The 22,760-nt window shown below is 34.5% G+C and overlaps 2 protein-coding genes and 1 non-coding gene across 10 annotated transcripts in view; 2 read left to right on the top strand and 1 right to left on the bottom strand.

Annotated features, from left to right (window-relative positions):
• Lar (tyrosine-protein phosphatase Lar) overlaps positions 1-22,760 on the top strand; it is a 155,396-nt gene that overhangs the window by 118,608 nt on the left and 14,028 nt on the right. For 5 of the 8 annotated variants that reach the window (XM_068295644.1, XM_068295646.1, XM_068295643.1 and 2 more), the window contains 9 exons: positions 9,951-10,187; positions 10,252-10,398; positions 10,463-10,738; positions 11,014-11,037; positions 14,612-14,712; positions 15,242-15,434; positions 17,165-17,315; positions 17,388-17,524; positions 20,505-20,801. In XM_068295644.1, the coding sequence (XP_068151745.1) occupies positions 9,951-10,187; positions 10,252-10,398; positions 10,463-10,738; positions 11,014-11,037; positions 14,612-14,712; positions 15,242-15,434; positions 17,165-17,315; positions 17,388-17,524; positions 20,505-20,801 (1,563 nt within the window). Of the gene's footprint in view, positions 1-9,950; positions 10,188-10,251; positions 10,399-10,462; positions 10,748-11,013; positions 11,038-14,611; positions 14,713-15,241; positions 15,435-17,164; positions 17,316-17,387; positions 17,525-20,504; positions 20,802-22,760 lie in introns of all 8 variants that reach the window. The other 3 variants (XM_068295649.1, XM_068295647.1, XM_068295650.1) reach the window with 3 other exon arrangements.
• Positions 5,762-5,841, top strand: TRNAL-UAA (transfer RNA leucine (anticodon UAA)). The gene has a single exon. It is a non-coding gene; the product is annotated as a tRNA-Leu (tRNA).
• Positions 8,392-9,579, bottom strand: scw (screw). The gene has a single exon (XM_068294671.1). The coding sequence runs from the start codon at positions 9,577-9,579 to the stop codon at positions 8,392-8,394; it is 1,188 nt and encodes a 395-aa protein (XP_068150772.1).

Genomic DNA, 22,760 nt, shown 5'->3' with positions numbered 1-22,760 from the left:
ACAGTATGCTTTTCTTTTCGTTTCTTCTTCTTGTTTTTTTTTTTTGTATTTGCACATAGAGTGGAATTGGACTAATTTAGGACAGCACGAACAAAAGTGGCCGTGTCCGTTCGGACTTAGTTGGTCTATGCAGGAGGTGGGGAGAGTTTGGCGGATTCGTTGGAGTTGGGAATGCGGGTTAAATTAGTTTTACGTGGACCGCAGAAAAGCGAAAGATGCCGCCGCTGTTCGACCATCTTTTTGGCACGTTAAACGAAACGTAAAAATATTTCCGCCAGCTAAATATCCTTTTGGGCATCCTAAACGTTCGTCCCCTCGCACCGCACGACTCCACACTCTTCACTCTTAAAGTGCGTTTTAAATTTATGAAAATGTATTTGGCGCCCGAGGCGCGGTCTATTCTCTTGATTCCAGTGGACTCAGTATCCTGGCTCTGGCTACATTGGCAATGATGTAAAAATAAAATAGATATATATATATATATTTCATAATAAGTTATGCAAGTCATGTGCCGTTTTTATTCAATTAGCACTTTATGGTCCTTTATTGTGCAAGCCGCTCTGGGGCGCGTTGATTTTTCGGTTATACGGCCGCCAACTCTGACGCCGCCTGCTTAATTAGGGCCTAGGGGATGCAATAGCGGAGAAAGAGGTGGCTAAGACGTAGACGACCAGACGGCTTAGGATGGAACTGTGAGAGTTGGGGGTAGAAATGGAAGTAGTGGGTTCTTACGTGAGTTATCAAATGAAAAATAACTCAGACCAGCAACATCAACAGCAGAAGCAGCAGCAATATACGTACTTCATCATCTTTTTCTTTTTCGGCTCTCTCGCAATGTAATTAAATTAGAACTTTATTATTTTAATAAAAACGCCACGAGGGTCTTATGAGACCCAAAAGTCTGAATGCCATTTTCGTCTTTTTCGCTTTGCCTTCCCTTTGTTTGTAGTTTCCATCCAATGGAAGTTGCACTAATACAATTATGAATACCACCCTTTGACAAAGGTCTTAGGGGTATAAATCCAAGAAACGAACACTTTGAATTAACCAATAGCTAAAAATTTTTTAATTAGCATCGAATATAAGATTTAAGACTTTATCCCTTCTAAGTAACCCTTTCATTATGGTTAGTTGGGTTCAATTCAATATCTATTGTTCAATGTTGTCTGTTGTGTTTCTCAAAATAATTTGGCATAATTATGGTTCAGCTGAACTTTGACAGATATTCATTAAACTTTTGAAAATAAAGGACTCGGATGAGAACTTGGTTTGAAATCAATTATTATACTTAAAAATGCGTTGTGGGCTTTAAAATTTGAGAAATGTTTTTAGCCAGTCAGAGATTGTTTACTATAACCAACTATTGATTTTAGACTTTAATCGAATCATACTTCCCATTCACATATATAAATCTTTAAATATTTAAGGTATCACTTCTATAAAGCTCTTTTTTTTGACCCAAACTTTCTGTCAGTTCCTGGTACACACCGATAATGTTCTTGTACATGTAATTTCATTTTTTTTCTCTGTTTTTCATATTGTGCAATTTACTAGCTTTTTCGTGTTTTGTAATAGTACGTTGTTCATCTATGGAATGGTAGGGAATGGCATATAAAGGCAAATGACAACGGTCACACTTCGATGCACAAATACGTTTATAAATATTTTATTTAAAATTACTTTGGAGAGCATTTGCCGCACGACAGTCGACAGCAGGCAAGTAGAATGGCCGGTAGACTGGGTATAACGTGGGTAGTTAACCAGAGGTTTCGTCATAGGCTCTGGCAATAATAATATTGAGCATTATACCTTTATTTTCATACGCCGCCAGCTCGCCAAATAGTCCCTTTGGGTATTGTTCAATAAAAAATATATAAGTATAAAGGGAATGCAGTGAAAGAGTAGCGCAAAAATAAAGGTCTGCAGTGACCATGTTTTGTTTTTTGTACTTTTCCTTTTTTTTTTTTTTTTGCCCCATTTTTCCTTTTGTAGAAAGGGTTTCCGTCGCGTCTGGGGAAATTACTTTATACGGGTTGGGATTCGTCCAGGGCAAACAAAAAAACCAAAAAGGTATAGCCAAAGTTCGCTTTTGGTTTTTGTGTTTTTTTTTTTTTCTAATACCATAATTTGGCTTTTAAGCAGGAGAAAAAAGCGGCTTATCAGAAATTGGTTTGACTTGGCCAATTGTCTTAATGGGATGATGCTGTTTAGAAAATGCGAGGAAGTGTCAGCTGCGACAACGGGGCCAACTGGAATTGAATGAAAGACGCAGTCAATAGAGAGTTAATGATTTTTCCTACAGGGAATTCATTTGCGATAAAACAAGTCGATTATAATGTTTTGTGTTGTTAAATCAATGAGGCTATAGAAAAAAGTTAGCAGCAGGAAAAATTAAAACTAGTTTGGTGTTTATCGATTGTAATGTCAATTTAGGGCGATATTTGCTAAAAATATCATTTATTTTCAAACGCCAAATTTTTAATTGACTACACAACAATTGCAATTTGATCAAAATTACATAAAACGTATCGATTTCAAGGATTTTTATGGATTTTTATAGATTATTTATGGTTTCAATAAACAAAGTAAATAATACTGGTATATTAAACTCATATAGTTTTCTAGATTACACTGTGAAAAATAAGTATAATGCATAAAATCAATCAGGAAGAAAAGCATACTAAATTTAAATGGCCACTTAAGTTTTAACTAAGCGTAAGTATAGTTGAAGCATAAAAACAAGTTTTAAACCATAATATACATATAGGCCATATAAACAGCAGGTTAACCTTTATGTACCTTTCAACTTGAACCGTAAAGCCAGCCATAGAATCCTTTTCGGGCAAAATACTTGTAGTAGGTAGCTAAGTATCAAACGAGTTAAGCGAGTTAAAAGCGTAGTATAGTAGTACAGCTTACAAACATCGTGTTTTTTTATATGGCGTTTTTATGCCTTCTTTTGTTGTTCGATAGCAGAAGAAGACTCCTACGACTACACACTTACGACATTCACTTTGGCCAGCTCCTAGGGGAGTAGAGACCAGCAACAGCAGCAGCAGCAGGAGCAGCTGTGACGACAAAGACCTCTTTAAAATCTCCTTAAAATCCTCATTCTCTTTCTTTCTCTTTCTCTTTCGTTTCTCTCTCTCTCTCGTATAATACTTTGGCAATCCAAAAACCCTTCCCACACCGACCAACTTTAATTGCTGTGCCCATCATTACAATCGCCTTGCCACTTGACGTGACCAGGTCTCCTTGTAACTCCCCATCCCTATAGCATACACTTTCCATGTAAAAGGGGCCACGCAATTATTTACTTGAGCTGTAAAACTGTAGTTAAGGCAAGTCAACTTGAAAGCATTTGAGAAAAGTTTAATGCTTAAATTATGAGCTCTTCGTTTGCCTGCCTGCCTGCCTTCTGCCTATCATCTCTCTCCACTCGTTGGAGGAGTACCTACTGTGTTCGTTCGGTGAAAGAGTTGACAGTCACTTTTGTTGAAAATGAGACAGTAATTGCCAAAATGTGCATGACTAGAACGACTTTTTGGATAACTCCCACGACCACCTCTACCCTAAAGTAGTTACTCAGGCAGACAGAGGCACTCACAATCAGTATTTTGAGAGTGGGAGTGGGGAGTGAAAGTGGGTATGGGGTTGGGGAAGGTCAAGTCAAGTTTTTTGGCTTTGGCGATAAGTCGTCAACGTTGCATTACCAAAATTGAAACTTTTGCCACTTTTATGTGGTTAAAAGGATGGTAAAGAGAATGTTGTGTGTGGCGTAGATAGAGAGGGAAGTGTGGTCCCACGCGATTCGCCATAAACGTCACTTTGTAGCAACGACAACGACGACTACTTAAATTAAAGCATAATTAAATTAATAATCCCATTTTGCCCGAGCCAAAGCCTTAGTAGACGCACAAGGCTTCTCACTCTATTCTATTACTTTCTCTCTCTCTCTCTCTCTGTGTGCGTGTGTCTGTATGTGAGCCAAGCGGAAGTTGCAAAATATGAAAATGACTGCGCAAGCGGAAGTGCAGTTGTGTGGCGTGCCACATGTGTGCCAAGCACAAGTGGTAGTCCCGGCGAAGAAACAGTCGCTTAAGCTTGGGAATGGAAAGGGTTTGTGTGGTGAGGTTAATGGGCTCTGCTCATTGTCTCGACAAAAGCCACAAAAGGGGCCGCTTATGCTGTTGCTTTTGTTTTACACTCCTGTGATTGACTTTAACTAAATTGCTGGGTTCAACGAAAAAATTGAGGTAAAAGCGTATAGCAAACGGGTGAGTGGTCAATAGAAGGGGAATAGCAAATACACCGAGCGCCTTGTTAATTACCTCTTTCAATAGGCAGATTGCATTATTTCATGGTTATGGTTGTTCCTGAAGTAGTTTACGTTGGGTTTGGTGTTTTACCCTGTTTAAATCAACGATTGGGGCAGTACAAGCAGATCTAGGGTTGACAAATGTGAGTAATTTTTATCTAAAAGTATGCCATAGAATAAGAAATTATACAACTGTAACTTACATTTTTTCAAAAGAAAACAATTCTTGGAGTGTTTAGCATTTGCATACTTTCGGGAGGCAAACTTAACCCATTTCATAACCCTAGATACACCACCAACTACCAGAGATGTGAGTTTTAATATGTTTTAATATTTTTATCGCTTAACTTTACCTTCAAAGTAAAGGATTATGTTAATATTTTTCACCGCAGAACTATTTTAATGAAAGCTGTTTGGTTCATAAATTTCAATCAACATTTTTGTATAAATATTTGGGTTTTTTGGTTCTTTTCTCATTTTATTTTACAACTAAAAAAGAATGTGTTAGAACTTTTAGTCTTTTTTTTTTTTGAAAAATAACGTTTAATGATTGTTTGAATGGTTCAATGATTCTAAACAACAGTCAGCAGTGGCACTTTAACCGGAGATGGCTGGATGCAGACAGGAAGTGCAACAAGCGTAATAAATGTTCAGCCATACACGCCAAATAGTATGCAATAAATTTTACAACAATCAACTTTGATGCATGTTGCTAGGTGAGCAGCAGCAACAACAACAATTCAACGCTACTGCAGCTAAACAAAATGGCCATGCACTAAAAACCACGCCACAATCTACCCAGCATTCATCATTTTTAGTCGGGTTTTTCTTTTGTTTTTTTGCTCTCGTTTTTGGTGTTTTATGTTTTTTTTGTTGTATTTTTTAGCCAGCATAATAAACATGGGACTCTGGAATTTTGCAACATTTAGCCCCGAACAGCAGCAGCACTGTCGACATTTTTTGTATATATTCTATATGTACATATATGTATGTATGCACACATTTGTATATATATTTACATCTAGAAATACATGTGGGCCGCAACAACACGAGTCATTAAAATGATTCACTCAACTGTATTCGGGTGTCTATTGTGGATGAGCCACGTTTACTTTTTCTACTCTTTTATACCATGCACTAACAGAGTGAAATGGTATATTAAAATCATAAAAAAGTATGTAAAAGAAAGCACATATTAGCATGATCATGATCTAAGTATGTACGTTTATCTGGTAATCCTTCAGTATTAGCGACTAAATCTTGGGTACTACGAAAAAAATAGTTAAGAAATTTTAATGGAAAAACGTACCAAAATTTAGTTAGTGCAGGTTTCTATGGCGTAATATTTAAAGTAAGATATTTTAATTTTACAACTTACTATTATTTTTAATAAAGTCGTTAGATAATAGATCGAATTTAAGCTTACAGCTCCTGCCGACACAAGACAGTGTGGCCGAGCGGTCTAAGGCGCTGGTTTTAAGCACCAATCCGAAAGGGCGTGGGTTCGAATCCCACCGCTGTCAAGTTGTTTTTTTTTTTTTATTAACATAATACAAGTTTAATATAAAAGTTGCCAAAATGAAAAGTAGAATCCAACTGTTGTAAGTCTAATTGTAAGTTAGAGTTTTTCTTGCTACATGGTATACCAAATTCGTTGGGACAACTGATTTTCTTTTCTTTTTTTTTTTTTGCTGAATGCGCAAAGCAATACAAAGCAATACTTCAATATTTCTATTAATGGGTAAATTTTATGTATTGGTGTTATTTACATTGAACTTCTATAAATGAATATATCAATTTACATGCTTTCTATTCTCAAATTTGACTGTCAATTGAGAATTAACCTTAAAGGTTTTCCATTCGTTTTATAATTATGATAAGAGCAATTGAACTAAACTAAAACAAAACATGAGGTATTCAATTACCATGTAAGTTGAAACTAAAGTAAGTTAGAACAGCAGAAAAAAACTACAATTGTATGCCAATTGTTAACATTAAAGCGGAAATGTAAAATCTGACACTTATTAAACATTATAAACATCTTTTACATACCATTTTACCATGTGTAGTATGTGATACATTATCATTAAATTTCAACCAAATCAATTTTTATATATTTATATATTCATACATGTCCAAAATCAACTACACGCATTTAAATAGATATAAATAATTAATTGAAAATATTACATATAAACATTTTTTTTTTTCTTTGCAAAATTAATTGTCATATTTCATGCATATGCGGAGATTTTCAATTCGTTTACCTCTCTACACACGCACGCATACGAATACAAAATAAACATACACACTTACTTAAATACATATATGTATACATAAATTTGATTTATGTGTACCTTCTATATGTATTATACATACATACATATACGTATGTACATATGTGTATAGCTCTTGTTTGTCTGAATACACATTTTAAATTAAAGTACTTGATTAATAAATACATACATATATAAATGGAGAGAACGTACGGGCAAGTGGGACATGGACCTCAATATGCATAATGGCATTTCATATTTTGGCAAAATTTCCTAAATATTGGCAACACCGAAATCAATAACACCTCAGTATTAACAGAGATATCTAAATACCCTAACACTAAAACTTATTATAAACGTAAAAAGCAAGTATCTTTTTGTTATTTCAATGAAGTAATAATCTTGCATTTATATCTTAAGATTCCTATACTTGATTTAGTTTATGAAATCCAATAATAAATATTTCTTGTTAGGGAAAATTAAATTCAAAATAGATTTTATTAGTAAGTCCTTAATAGAGCTTCCAAAAGCTTAATTGGTGTCTGAAAAGTTAGCAGTCGGAGGATCTTATGTTGAGTGACCACAATGGAAGGACTCTTTGTGGAGCTTATTATACCCTTATTTTAATCAATTTATATGAATGGCCAAAAATCATACGAGTAGTGTTATTATTTATGTCAAAAGTGTGTGAAATATATAATTCTCACTCTGTCACAATTTTCATACATATATGTAGTTTATAAATTTTTTAGTGAAACCAAAAATAACATTTATGGGCTAATTATGGCCAAACAATCAAACATGCACTCTCTTTCTCACACTCACCACAAACTCCTCTCGCCCACTTATGGGCCATAACTTTGTGACCGAATTGCTTGCGGGCTATTAAACGAAAACTGTATGCCAACCGTTTTATTCATAACTGTTGAATTCAATGCCTCAATTTATATGCAATGCAGGAGAGAGAGAGACTGTGTGACTGTGTATGTGTTGTGTGTGTGTGTGTGTGTGTTCCGCATTGTCTACTCTTAGGCTGTACATGCTCAATGTTTATTACACATATAAATATATTTAGTGCCACAGCTAAAGCACTTTATGACTTCCTTTTCGTCTGTGTCATTCACATTAGGTTAATATACCAACAAAATGTGCCACCTTGCTCTTATTTAATCTCCCCTTCTTTCCCAGTCTCTATTTCTCTCTCTCTCCATCTGTGATGAAGCATTCATCTCGTAAACTTTTATACGATCTTTAAAATCACATAAAAAGTGTTAATATTCTTACTTGAGTTGAGTCTTTCAATCACATAGAAATATGTCCCAAATTATTGCATTGACAGTTCATGTATCCGGAGTCTAGACTCTAGGCCACAAAGCATATATTATTTTCCGATACTTTAACAAATCTTTCACAGGTTTAACTAAGTAATCAGGATATTCCCAATTTCGGGAGCAGCTACAGAATCTTTCCCTTAAATATTCAAGAGTTGCCAGTTCTTAATTTGCCTATGGAAACTCTAGATTAGAAGTTCAAAGAACTTTATGATTTTAAAGTAAAGTAAGTAAAAGTCCTTTATACAAACACCTCGGAAACGTTGATGAGGGAAGTTCTCTTAAACTTAAATGTTTGCTAAGAGTTCATTTAAGTCGAAATTTAAGTATTTTTCTTTTTTAGTTTTTATTTTTACTGTATGTCTAAATAATTAATTAGCAATTTGATATCACTTAAATGCATGTAAATTATCTAAATTATATTATAATGATATGCAAGAAAATTACATTTAAACCAGATGGTCTTCTAATGGCATCCACACTCCTTGGCCACAGCCTTTTGGTATTTTGTTAAATCGAATATATCCTCATTTATGTGCCTGAGAATTGTGATGGATCCCAATACGGTTGGCACACAACATGGCTTGGGCAAATGTGGCTGCTTCAAGTGCATTAATGTCTGAACAATCGCATGATTTGTGGCATTCATTTTATTCCCAAGGGGAAAATTGCAACCGCCGCCACAGAAATAAGCCTCAAACTTGTTTGGTGCTATAACATCGTTATGCAAATGCAATTGCTTGAAATCGACAGTGAAATTAAGGCGTTCGCACGAATGTGGCGGCTTAAAGGCAGGCGGCGGTGGTAAACGCATTGGGGCGCCGACCTTGCGTTTCTGCAATTCTCGCTTAAAGCGCAACTTTTGTATCTTCACCAGGAGCTCGGGGCCGCTGAAATAACCCACTATAAAGGGTTCCAGATTGGAGCGACTGCCCTGAGGCGGAACTAATCCGGCACCCAAGGCACTTAATTGTGAATCGCCAATTGAGATGCGCAGCTCATGGCGTTGCTGAATATTCTTGTTGAGCAACCATGCGCGTAGAGTTTGTGTGAAATTGAACTCCAACCAGCCCTTAAATTGGGCAGTAGTATTCACTGAATGTAGAATGCGATAGGGTGCATCTTGACTTCTGTATAGCCTTCTATAGATAGACACTGTGAGGTTATTACTTCGCTCTTCCGTACTAGGCTCTTTGTAGATTCTCAAAATGGCATGCATCAAGGACAGTTCCATGGGCACATCGTTTGTATTGAAAGTTACATGTAAATCCAGTTCATTATTTAGATCTTGCTTTTGGCTACTAGAGAAGGTCAAAATGCTATTACAACTGGCGATTTCCTGACGATCCTCCGCCGATATTAATATATCGTCATCCAGTGAACGCTTATGGCGCTGATGTAAAACTTCTTGTGGTTCCTGATCCTCGTTGATTTCATTGTACACTTCCAAAAGAAACTTTGATGCAGAATTATAAGTGTTCGGCACTGCTTGACGCCTTGGTCGATCACTCAAATCCAATAGATCAACCATTTCCAATTGTTGGCTTAGTGGGCGTTCTTCAAATACTGGAGTATTCATATGCGGATTTGTAGTTATATAGGTTGTACCACTGACAAATGTGGCGAACAATATTGGTAAAATGAAAACAAGCATTTTGTAATGTTTTCTGCTCAAAGCACTATATCGAACTAAGTTTTATAAGCATAAGACATGTACTTATATAGGAAGACAGGTACCAATTGACAAGACAATTTGTCTACCTGTACTTTTATTGTAAGGTAAGAAAGGAAAGGGTTAACAAAGCCTTTTGGCAACCAATTGGATTAGGTAGAACAAGTATCTTAGATATCTAGATTAGGTATACACCGGTGGCATTTTCTTTACATTTACCTGCGAAAAGATGTTTTACCTGAGGCTCCATATCTATAATATAGATTTGACCTAATAAAGAAATCCATGTAATACTTTACAAAAGTCAAATATAAAGTTTTACTTATAAATATCTTTTTTGTCTCTGCTTGCAGGCTTCTTGCAAATCGAAAATAGCCGCGAAGAGGATCAAGGCAAATACGAATGTGTAGCTGAAAATTCGGTGGGCACTGAACATTCAAAGGCAACAAATTTATATGTTAAAGTACGTCGTGTCCCCCCGACATTCTCCCGTCCACCAGAGCCCATCAATGAGGTAATGTTGGGCTCAAGTCTAAATCTATCCTGCATTGCTGTTGGCTCTCCCATGCCGCATGTGAAATGGATGAAGGGTAAGTTCGTATTCGAATTGAATTAGAAAACAAACTTAAACTTTAATAACTCTTATTACCTTAGGTGTCCATGATCTAACACCCGAGAATGATATACCAATTGGACGAAATGTTTTGCAGTTGAATAGTATTCAAGAGAGCGCCAACTACACATGTATAGCCGCCTCTTCGTTAGGCCAAATCGAAGCGGTATCGGTGGTGAAAGTGCAATGTAAGTATTGGGAGAACACTGTCATTCAAATCGTTAAGCTAATCTGTATTTTCTTTAATCAAAGCTCTGCCAACGGCTCCCACCGATGTGCAAATCTCTGAGGTGACCGCCACTTCGGTGCGTCTGGAGTGGTCCTATAAGGGTCCCGAGGATTTGCAATATTATGTGATCCAATATAAACCGAAGAATGCTAACCAGGCCTTTAGCGAAATAAGTGGCATCATTACCATGTACTATGTGGTTCGTGCTCTCAGTCCCTACACCGAATATGAATTCTATGTGATAGCTGTGAATAATATTGGACGTGGACCACCATCGGCTCCAGCGACATGTACCACCGGTGAGACAAGTAAGTATGACAATCAGACGCATTCAGCAAAAAAAGACAATTTAACTAACTGTCTCTCCGTTGTGTTCCTTTTTCTCTATCTACACATGCTGCACTCCAAAGGATTTTTAACCAATTTTTCCTTTTTGGTTATTTAGACTCTTCTTTTCTTTCGTATCTGTTCGTTTGGTTTCTTTTTTACTTACCACTTATGTTAACGCGTTGGTACTAACCCTTTCTCGTAATGTCTTTTCTCTTTTTGTTCAAATGCTTTTGCGACCATTTAGGCGATTTCTCATTTGGTGGCACAAGTAAGTATCCTAAGCAAACAAAATTTTATGTTTTGCAAAAACAAAAAACCCACCAAATATATACATGCATATATATTTATAAAAAATACCAAAAAAAAGATTGCTAAAACAATTTCAATAACAATTGTTAAAAAGCATAGAGAAAAAAATTCTTAAGCCCAGATAGAATCAAAGGTAAATGCAATCTTATGAGAGTAACCCAAAAAATAAGAAAAAAAAAACAAGAAAGGAAAAGAAAAAAGAAAAATATTTTCCACACGCAGCTGCGTCAGACAGAGACAGGGACGGATTTCTGTAATGATTCCATTATGAAATTATTTTCAAATTACAAAGTATTTAAGATAGGAAGATATTTTCTTAGCTTGGAATCTTGTTTTGATCTGTTTAATAAGTTAATTCGCAAACGTCTTTAATCATCTTCTAAAATAAGTTAGTAGCTAAGAAACTTTAGTGTGCATTCAAATTTTTGATTCATGTTAATGCAAACCTGAATTCAAAGCAGTTAATAGTATCGTCATAACCAGCATCTAGTATATTAAATAAATACGTAATTGTAATGGAATTAATTATAAATCACGCATTACTATTTTTAGTATCTTGAGAGTCCGTGAGCATCATACATACATTTGTTAGGATAACCAGTATTTGGCTTAGTCTTAGAGTTTACAATGGGTTCTTTTGACCTCCTCGAAAAGGTGATCTCAATTTAGTGAATAGATATTAGTTAAATAATTAACAATGCTAAAAGGTTAGCCTTCAAAGACAATTTTATCCATTTTTAATTTCGATTAATAGTTGACCAAGTTAGAGCTGCTTTACGTTTTGGAGTTATTTGCTTTGCTTAGTGACATTATGGCCGGGCTAGATTGTGTACAAAAGCGGTGGAAAATGATAATCAAATATTTGTTTCAAATATCCAAGCCTCTGCATATTTGTGATCCTAGATCCGCCACTGTAAATGTGTCTGATATATCTGTGTGTGCGTGTGTGTTTGTATGTATGTATGTATAGAGACAGCCGACTCACGTATTGCTCCTGGCTCTTCCTCTGCGACCTGACTAGGCGGCAATGCATAAAGTTTGCATTGTTATGCGTTCGTTTGAATGCGCATCAACATCTCTGTATTTGTGTGCGTACATGCTATTGTATGTGTGTGCGTCTGTGTGAAATGCTGTTTTAGTCCTGACAATTGCGCGTAAGCGTACGTTTGTCTGCTGCTGCCTCTGTCTACTTTCCTTCCTTTCCTTTCAATTTTTTTTGGCATTGTTGGTTTTTTTTTATGTTTTTGAGCCACGTCGTATAAAAAGTTGAAAACTTTTATTGCTGCAATTATGTTTATCGCTCGCCCAATATCGTTTCGAAATATTATTTCGATAGCAACTTTTATAGTTCAGCTGTTGGGCAGCATTGGAAATAAAAGGCAGACAGACAGGAGGCAAAAAAAAAAAAAAAAACAGGCAAACGGTAAGCATCAGCAGGTCGACGCATTGCTTAACACGTGTCACCAGTGAAGGGCTTTTTCCCCCTCCTTGGCAGCAGGTGAACAGGTAGCAGCTGAAATAAAAAAGTGGCTAATCTTTTGTAATATAAAAAGTACCTAAAATGGCGAACGGGGAGTAAAGATGCACAAGTCTAATTCGATGAAGTTAAAATCTTTAAAAGAAAATACAAATTACAAAATAAGCAAATTTCTTACAGACAAACAAATGGATTAGATCTTTTTAATGATTTAACCGCTGCTTCGGTTTACTAACCACAAATTCTTAGTTTTTTGAGTCTGATTGGCTTGACAGAGTTTTAATATTTTCATTAAACTACAAAGTAATAGTTCTAAAGATAATGTAGAAGGACATTTTCTAGTGTAGATAGAGAGACATTTCCTAATTTAAGAATTTAAATTACATATTTAAACACACTAGTTATGGAACTTCAATGCAATGAAAGTTTTATTCAGGATAATTATTTTAAAATCAATTGCATCGTTGGTAATTAAATGTATAATTATTATTAGCCATGCTTCATCGAAGCCAATCCAATTTTCTAGTACATACAGGCATAAGTACAATATAAGGATTTCACCTTTAAAATGGTTGATTCTCTCGTGCTCTTTAACAGCTTCTTTCGTCATGTAATAGGTCATAGTTATGACCTGCACATGTTCCAACAGAGTCAGAGACAGAGGCCATCCATGGCTGCTTCTGTTAAGGAGGCAAAAGGTAGAGATTCTGTCTAAAGTTGAGCCTCCTGCTGAGGCCTCTGAATTTAGTGCTGTATAAGGAGCAGACATGTGCAAGTGCATGGGTGTGTGTGAATGTGTGCCTGAGCATGCAAGGGATACATATTAATGGAGCGTATCCGTATGTAATGTATATGCTCTTAAATGCAGCTTACGTGATGCTACCCACACTTTGGATAGATGAATCCAAGTAGCAAGCAAGCCAAACCTATTGCAATTTTTGAGTCGCTAGGGTGTGGATGGTGTGTGTGTGTGCATGCAAATCTTAGGCAATAACCAGGGAATGGCAATGGCTCCTTCTCTTCCGATACGGATCGACTAAAGGAGCTCCCGGGGAGCACTTGTGTAACAGATGAGATGACTACGATATAAATTGTGGGTAAAACTGCTGTGTAGATATTGCAGTAAAATTGTGAGAATTGGAATTTATTGATTGACCATTAACCAATTGAGTAGGCAATTTCATCCATAGAGGCTAAACTGTATGCGGGTAGGAGTGTGAGGAGAAGGGCAATTGGCAAAAATTCAAAGATGGCAAGAGAAATTTAGGCATATATTCCCACTAATTAGCAGTCAGCAGATGCTGCCTCATTCTGATTTCTATGCTGTTGCTAATACGGATGTGGATATGTATATGTACGAGTGTGTGTCTGTGTGTGTGTGTGTGTGTGTTGGCTGATGCAGTTGTTCGACCATTTGACGCCTACAAAATTAACATGCATTGGCTGCAATGCTCTCACGGCATTGTTTTGTTGCTGCGGCGCAACAAAAATCAGTTTATAAATGCAAAATTCGCACTATGATGGCCCCGAGCCATCAACAACACGCAATTTTGTGGGGCAACAAAATGAAATACCCATTCCAGGACAAAACAACAAAAACAATAAAACATCAGCTCATTGGCATAAAATTGTGATGGATGGGATTTCTGTGTTTGTTTTTCGCCAAAACATTTCATCCATATACATCTAGTGTGGGTAGCTCTCTATCTCTCTGTGTGGAACCTAATGCCGCCCTAATGCCTCATTTTGTATGAATTGAATGCTTTTCCCCACCTTCTACTTTGAGGATTTTGTTGGCCTCAAAAGAGTGATACATGAATTTAAAGTAACCCAAGCGGTTCTCACTTACTACAGTCAAAACTTAAAGGATTAAAAAGTTCCAATATAGATTTCCATACACTTGAAAGACTTTTGACTAATATTATATCTATAACATATCAGGATTTCACAAATATTCGAATCATTTTTATGCCCATTCACTGAAAATTATCTGTCCTCAATGCTAATATTCTCTCTTTCTTATTTTCATTCCCGTTCTCTTGCCTACGTGCGGCAGAAATGGAAAGTGCACCACGTAATGTCCAAGTGCGCACGTTAAGCTCATCGACTATGGTTATTACTTGGGAACCACCGGAGACGCCCAATGGACAAGTGACCGTAAGTACCTGGCTATTGAAGCTGCTGCTGCATGCATATTAAACGTTGGAATCCTCTTTACTCTCTGTGGCCTAGCCAACACTTTGTCACATTGGAAAAGCAAAGGGAAATTGGCCAAAAGTGGCACTAGGCCTTCTATAGACGAAACGGCACGACACACACGAAGAACGAAAGAGAGAAAGATAGTTAAAAAGAGCGTTTAAATGCAAATTTGCGTATGAAATCAATGCTGCAGCAGCAATAGCAGCAAGTCTAAGCCACAATTGTTGTGGTCTTGAGAGTGTGCATGTGTGTGTGTGTATTAAACACTGATAGAAACTTTCACAATCCAACCACAAATGCCAAAATGATAAAGTTTGCAAATCCGGAATACCACAGGGCAATGCATTTATCAAAAGCAAACGAAAGATTCTTTATGGTTAGCAAAAAGAATCAAACTGAAATAAAGAGATAGAGATAGACCATAATAGAGAGATTAAATTGAATCGCTCTAAACTTTCGATAAATTTTCCTTTCGTTTTCGTAATAGGGCTACAAGGTATACTACACGACCAATTCAAATCAGCCGGAAGCCTCATGGAATTCACAAATGGTTGACAATAGTGAATTGACAACGGTATCGGAGCTAACACCACATGCCATTTATACGGTTCGTGTACAGGCTTATACCTCAATGGGAGCTGGTCCTATGTCCACGCCGGTGCAAGTAAAGGCTCAGCAAGGTAAGTTTAGTAAAATTGATTGCCCAATCAGCTTCAATTAGGCACGCACACACAGGGACACACAGAAACACACAGACACACAGACAGACAGACAGACAGAATACATTTTGAAATTTGAATTGCATTCGGACTAACGAAACATTTTGCAATTTAATTGCTCAACTCAATCGACCCACATAGATCACACCAATTATTTAATTATAATACAAAATGTCAAGCGAAACGTGTGTTCAGCCAATGAAATATTTATATCCTTATGTATTTGTAACTGTCGTGCGTGTGTGTGTGTGTTGGTGTGTGTGTTTCTGTGTGCATGTAACTAAATATTCATTAACTTTGACTCTTGTAAGCAATTGCATTTTGTTAGACTTAGGGCGTGACCATGTTTGGGTCCAGGTTATGTGGTCTGCTTTTAGTCTGGTCTCATCTGCAATGACTTGAAGACTTTTGTCCGGTCGTCTTATAGGCTTAAGTTCTTGACCTGCCCGCAAATTTATTGTAAATACATAAATAACTTTGTAAATTTACCTACAAAGTTCCATGTATGTATGTATGCCATGTAGGTCGCAAATTGTCTATAAAACCACTTCAAAGACGCTGAAGGAGAAGGCGATTGAGGAGAAAATCAATGTTTCCACATTTACTTGTCAATCGTTTATTACATACATTTTCTTGGCTGTCCATCTATGGATTCTAAGTAAAACATTTACGATTAAGTACTTCTATTGAGCATATTTTCTTTCCTTTATGTTACGATTTGAATTTCCCTTTTAGTCTGCTTTCGTTTTGTCTTTACATTCGTTTTATAGGCCATATGTTGTCTTTTTTATGTTCCTTTATGTCTTGATTTCGTCTTCAATCTTTGTTCGGTGTTATATTTTTTTCTCTGTTCTCTTCCTTATAAATCTGTTCTACTTGCTTAGTTCTATTTTCTGCTCTTTACTATTCATTTTTTTCTATTCTCTCTAGTTTTTGACATTATCTTTTGTATTTCCCTTTTTTTTTTAAAATGTTATGTATAGTCTTATTCGTTAGCTTTTCATTATGCAAACCAGGACAAATAAGGATTATGTAGACAATTTTCATGTTACATTAGAGCAATGAAAAAGACATTTTGAAAATGGAAATTTTTAATAGTCGAATATACATATGTATGTATTTGGTAGGTGTAAAAACAAATGCTTTAAATTGAAATGACGACCACAATGAGAAATCAATCACCCACTCTTTTTCATGTTGAAAATGATTTCAAATACTGATAACTAACCAAATGAAAAACCTATGGAAAAAAATTAAAATCTATTTTCCATTGGTTTGGCAAAATGTAGAACAGTTGACTCTTATGTTCTTGTTGTTTTGGCCTTCTCCTCACGATGATGATGATGGTGATGATGATGACATCGGCATCCATAGAGCATTTCAATCAATTTCATGCGATTTCCTATCCATTTGTTTACCAAAAATTTTTGCATATTGATGCGTCTAGTGTGCGTCTGTCATCCTCAATGATAATGATGAGGAGGATGAGATGACGGAGATATATGTATAAAGGGGAGGCATCATCATATAAATATAAATGCCACATTGATTTGTTTGTATTTTATTTAATTTCCGTAATTTCCGTTTCATTATTACGAAACCAAAAACCAAATGGAATACCATCAATGCGCCAATACCGAAAAACCATACGAAACCAAACCAATGCCTCCTTCCAAACGAAAAACGCACAGGTGTGCCATCACAACCGAGCAATTTCCGGGCCACTGATATCGGCGAGACCGCAGTCACATTGCAATGGTCGAAGCCCACGCATTCCAGTGAGAATATCGTTCACTATGAACTCTATTGGAATGATACATATGCCAATCAGGCACATCATAAGTAAGTATTGACCAAAAGTAATAAACATTTGTAAGGATATTTATTTTAATTCAATTTCCTAATCCCCACTAGGCGCATTTCGAACTCGGAATCCTATACGCTTGATGGTCTATATCCCGATACCTTGTACTATATATGGCTAGCGGCAAGATCTCAACGTGGTGAAGGTGCTACCACACCGCCGATTCCTGTACGCACCAAACAATATGGTAAGTTTATTAATGATTTATTGAATTCTCCATATATAATAACATCTATAGGCTAAGTCGAGACGTAGTAATTGATATCACAATTTCATAGGCTTAAGTACAATATAATTTTGTGATACAGCGAATTTTCATATTTAATTTTATATATATACATATATTAAACATAACTATGAATATTATATATATACAACATGTTTTTACATAATCAACAAATGTCCATATAAATGTAGTTGAAAAGTATATAAGAGACTATGTGTGTGTGTATATGAGTGTGATCCTGCGATAAGCTTACGTGGAAACAGGTAAAAGGTCTGAATGAATGATGAATGTTCTGGTATGTGATGATTATGTGACCTTTGCACTTTTCTTCTCTTTATCGATTTTAAATTTCATTTATGAATCTATTTAAATATCTACCTTTATATATATACTTATACATATACATATGCATATATAAACTGTACGATTTGTAATTGTTTCGATTACCTGCAAGCATATAATTAAGTTCTATTAGTAAACTATTTATATACTCAACATTATACATTACATAGTCATTACTATTCTATACAAAACATACTTAACACATAAAGCATTTACAGAGAATTTACTTAGTACATAAATATACTGATACATACATAAATACCTACATACATATATAAGATAAAACGCACATAGAACACCTCCTATATATATAAACTAAATACTATATACCAAAGAAACTATATCATTGCCTTATAAATATAAATGGTTTATCAACTGATCAGAGAAAGTTATACGAATTGGAAACTAAGTTATGCGAGATATCTAATAACAAAGTAAAATTTTAAATCCTTGTCAGGAATCTACTTATACAATAATTTCTTCCGTTGATGGTTAACAAAATAACAACTTAATTTAAAATCAACTTAAAACAGACATTTATTTAAAAGCCAAAGTATAAGTTTTTAATAATCGGTCGTTAGTCATTTGAGACTTAAATAATATGAAAACAAAAAAAATATTGCCTAAAATTTCTCAACTCACTAGTTAATTTATCTGTCATTGAGGTCTGAAATTAATCAATTCAGTTCTATAAAGTATCTTAATATAAAATTAGAAATCAATTTCGATTTCATAAATCAACAATTGCAATTAAATGAAATTGCTACATTGAAAGTAGTTAAAGCGTCAGAATTATTTATATAGTGACATCAAAATTAATGTAATTGCATATCATGTTATTCCCATTGTCAATTTTATAAGTACTCTCTGATCTGTTGACGAACTAATCCACTTTAAATACCAAGAAATCCAGTACAAAATAAAACCAATACCACACCACACCACGCCAACCAATTCAGTTATGCAGAACAACACCGAAACAGACAACATTAGCAACATGAGTATCAAATGGCATTTAATTTATATTCAAATTACTTCCAATTATAATGCACAAAATTCTTTGTATACAATAATGCATGATATGTTATGCACGATTTATCATTATAGTCTCTTGGTTTAGTTTTAGTTTTGCTGAATGTGAGAATTATCATGTAAATTATAAGCAGCTCTTTAAATCCATCTATCCATCTATCTATCTATCTATGTATCTATGTGTGTTTGTATCTCACAATTTTGCACCAACTTGCACCGACCGAAAAGGCAACCGCAAAAACCAAAATTCCCAGGCGACAAACCAATCTCTGTTGTCTTCCTGTTTTTAAGTCTCTATTTATATCTCTTTACGTAGCTAAATCTATCCCTTTTACACACTCTTACTTTATGTGTGGGTGTATGTGTGTAGGTGCATTTTCTCGGTTTATTATCAACGTCTAGAAAATTGATTTTGTAGACAAAATGCCGGAAGTGAAAAGTGCATAATATAACACTTTTGGTTTCCATATTCATCCGTATATATACATACAAATGTATATACCTAATGTATGTATAGATATATTATCCAACCCCACAAACCAAAATTCCTCACATTTATTTTATAATTTGAGGCATAATTAAAGTTTTAAGTGATTCCACTCTTGACAATTATTGTTTTGTGGCTTAATAGCATGAAGTCTCAGACGAACGAAGTGATTATAAACGTATCTCTTCTTCAATGCAAACTCCATTTTGTGTAATTGTGGAATGTCTTAAATTGAATGAAATGTTATTTATCTGCATGCAAAATGCCAGTGATTAATATGAAAAAGCACTTTGAAAATTAAATATACATAAACGTATTTACTTAGATTTAGCAATTGAAATTATTAAGAAAAATTTGTAAATTTTATGTTTATATACATATACCACATGGTTTATGCAAATAAATGTTTATATTATAATTATTGTAGTGTATTTTATAGATATTAGATATATTTCACCTTCTTTATATGCATTGTTTTCTCTTAATCGAAGCATGCTAATTTTCATATTTTTATATATTAGCATAAATATGTATGATTTGAATAAATTTATATTTCAACCTCCTGATAGAAAATAAAAGGAATATATTTTCAGCTCAAAAACTCGTTACCAAAAAATATGCACAATTCAAATAAAATTAAAAATAACAAGAACATCAAAAAAACTATGAATCATAAAAGCAAAATATTATTTGCATAAACCATTGGATATATTTTATAACTAAATATTCAATATACCTACCTATATATATATGTCTTGATATTCAGTTGATTTTTTTGTTTTAAAAATGTTGACAATATTTTTATTTTCTTTCTCCATTTCGTTTCATGTTTTGTTTTATTTCCCTTTGGTTGGGTTTTCAACAATTTTTCGTTTCATTTGGTTTACCTGTAACGCTATTATGATGATGATGATGATAATGATGATGATGATGGTGACACTGTCTCTCTCCATCTATTAACCAAAAATACAAAAAAAAAATTTATACGGCTTTTGCACATGAAACAAAAAAAAAACCAAAAACAAATCGAAATGCACACATCCAAATACCGTTCCGTTCCCATCTATATTGTGTAATTAGTACCAGGTGCACCGCCACGTAATATCACCGCTGTAGCGACCAGCTCGACAATGATCTCCCTTAGCTGGCTGCCACCGCCAATTGAGCGTTCAAATGGACGCATCATATACTATAAGGTCTTCTGCGTTGAGGTGGGCCGTGAAGATGATGAGGCAACCACTTTGACATTGAACATGACCAGCATTGTCCTCGATGAACTGAAACGTTGGACTGAGTATAAAATCTGGGTGTTGGCCGGCACCAAAGTGGGCGATGGTCCGCGCTCACATCCCATCATATTACGCACTCAAGAGGATGGTATGTATTCTAAAATCTCACAAATGAAAAAAAAAAAAACCAAACAAATTTAACCCCTAAACGTAAGTTCTTAACTAAATGGTATCCCCTTATCTTAATTTGTAATTTAATATTTTTATTTAAATTTTGTTAAGTTTAAACCGAAAAATTATATTTTTGTTGAACTCATTTATCAGATTTTTTAAGTTTATCCTTCGTCAGAAAAAAAAAATCTCTCTCATACTCTCATATGTAATATCAAACCAAACTAATCGATAAATTTTGTACAATTTTTGAATTTTGATAATGATAGCAGCTGGCTGGAACTCAAAATGCCGCACAATGGATAATTTCCTTTCTTTTTGTGTTTATTCGTTTTTGCAAAACCGGTTCTATATATATTTACCAAAAGTCATTTATATAGCAAAACGACTGGCCGTAAATATTCGATATTTCTATTTATATAACACATTTTGCATACATATCATTGTATATTGAAGCTGTTGCAGTTATTTTTGAAACACAGCTACATATGTCTTTTGTTTAACTATTATGTAGTGATGATCCCTTTTTAATTATAATTTTTTTAATTGCAATACCCAAACAAATTTGTTTTGAACTCTAATAGGGATTAAAGAGTTGTGTTTTCTATGATCGATAAATAAATTAGACTATCTCTAGGAATCCGATAACCTGTCATATTTGTTGTATGTAAGAGTTTTGAATATTTCTTCTGCTCTCTCTAATTAGTGATGGGTTATTTTCGATACCTAACGAATAAATCGGTATCAACAAAAAACAGCTCAAATGCTCGAGCAGATTATTTGAACGCTGTGTTAGCTCGGCATTAGCTTTCTCTTGACTTGTGCGTAGGTTCCAATTGTAGTAATCTGGTTTGTTAAGTTGAAATTTAATGAAAAGCAAATACATACATATATAGACGGAGGGGTTTGAAACATATAATCAAACATCAGCATCACATAAAATCAAACATTCTTTCAAATACACCTAAGAGTTAATACAGAAAGTTAATTTTATAACAACCACAATTCTTAAAAGTTTTATAGCTGGATAACAGATAACATTTCTCCCACGTATTGGTCAATGTCAAATACAATTTGTAAGGGTATAAAAACTACGGATTTGTTCGTAGTTAGTCTGTTCCTCTATTTACATTTAATTTACATCCAAGTTGACATTTCTAGTTTCAATTTAAGCTTATTTTCATTTAATTTTCTTTTATTTTGAAACAAATTTGATTTCAATTGAACAAAATTTTTCAAAAATTTACAATTGGTACTGGTAAAATTGCATATTTTTTGGCGCAATTTTTGACTACTACTACTACTACTACTCTACTACTTTTTGCACTTGTTCTCTATTACAAAACAAACAATCTAATAATAATAAAAAAAAAAAAACCAAAACAAAAAAATCCAAATACCTTTTTAGCAGAACTTCTATATTGTGTACTCTGTATATGCAAGATAAAACGTATATATATATATATCTTTTTACTTGTCTCGACAAACAACAAATGCAATGCAACAAAAACAAAAAAATCAAGCAACTTTTTCAACTTTGAAAATTTGAAATTTGAAATTGTTATAAATACTTTTTTTTGATAATAATGCATCAATTTTTGTGGTAATTTGTATAGCACCAAAAATCGAAATCGACATAAGCTCTATGTATTTTTCTTATTTTTGTAAGAGCACCAAAAGAAAAACAAATTCATTAATACACTCTCATATACATATACACATAATACATCAATGTACTATATACATACACACACTTTAAACAAATAGAAAAATCTATAATTTGTGCGTTTTTTGTTTTTTTTTTTAAATGACATTAAATATTTAATTGATTTATTTACATAATTAAATTTATGCAATTATAAATGCAAACAAAACACCAGGCATCTAAACAAAAGCTACATGCGAGGGTTGTTCAACATGTATTAAAAGCTTCAAA

The sequence above is a fragment of the Drosophila tropicalis genome, unplaced genomic scaffold (assembly GCF_018151085.1).
Source record: "Drosophila tropicalis isolate 14030-0801.00 unplaced genomic scaffold, ASM1815108v1 contig_845, whole genome shotgun sequence".
NCBI classification, from domain to species: Eukaryota; Metazoa; Arthropoda; class Insecta; order Diptera; family Drosophilidae; genus Drosophila; species Drosophila tropicalis.
This window is presented reverse-complemented; position numbering and strand designations above follow the sequence as displayed.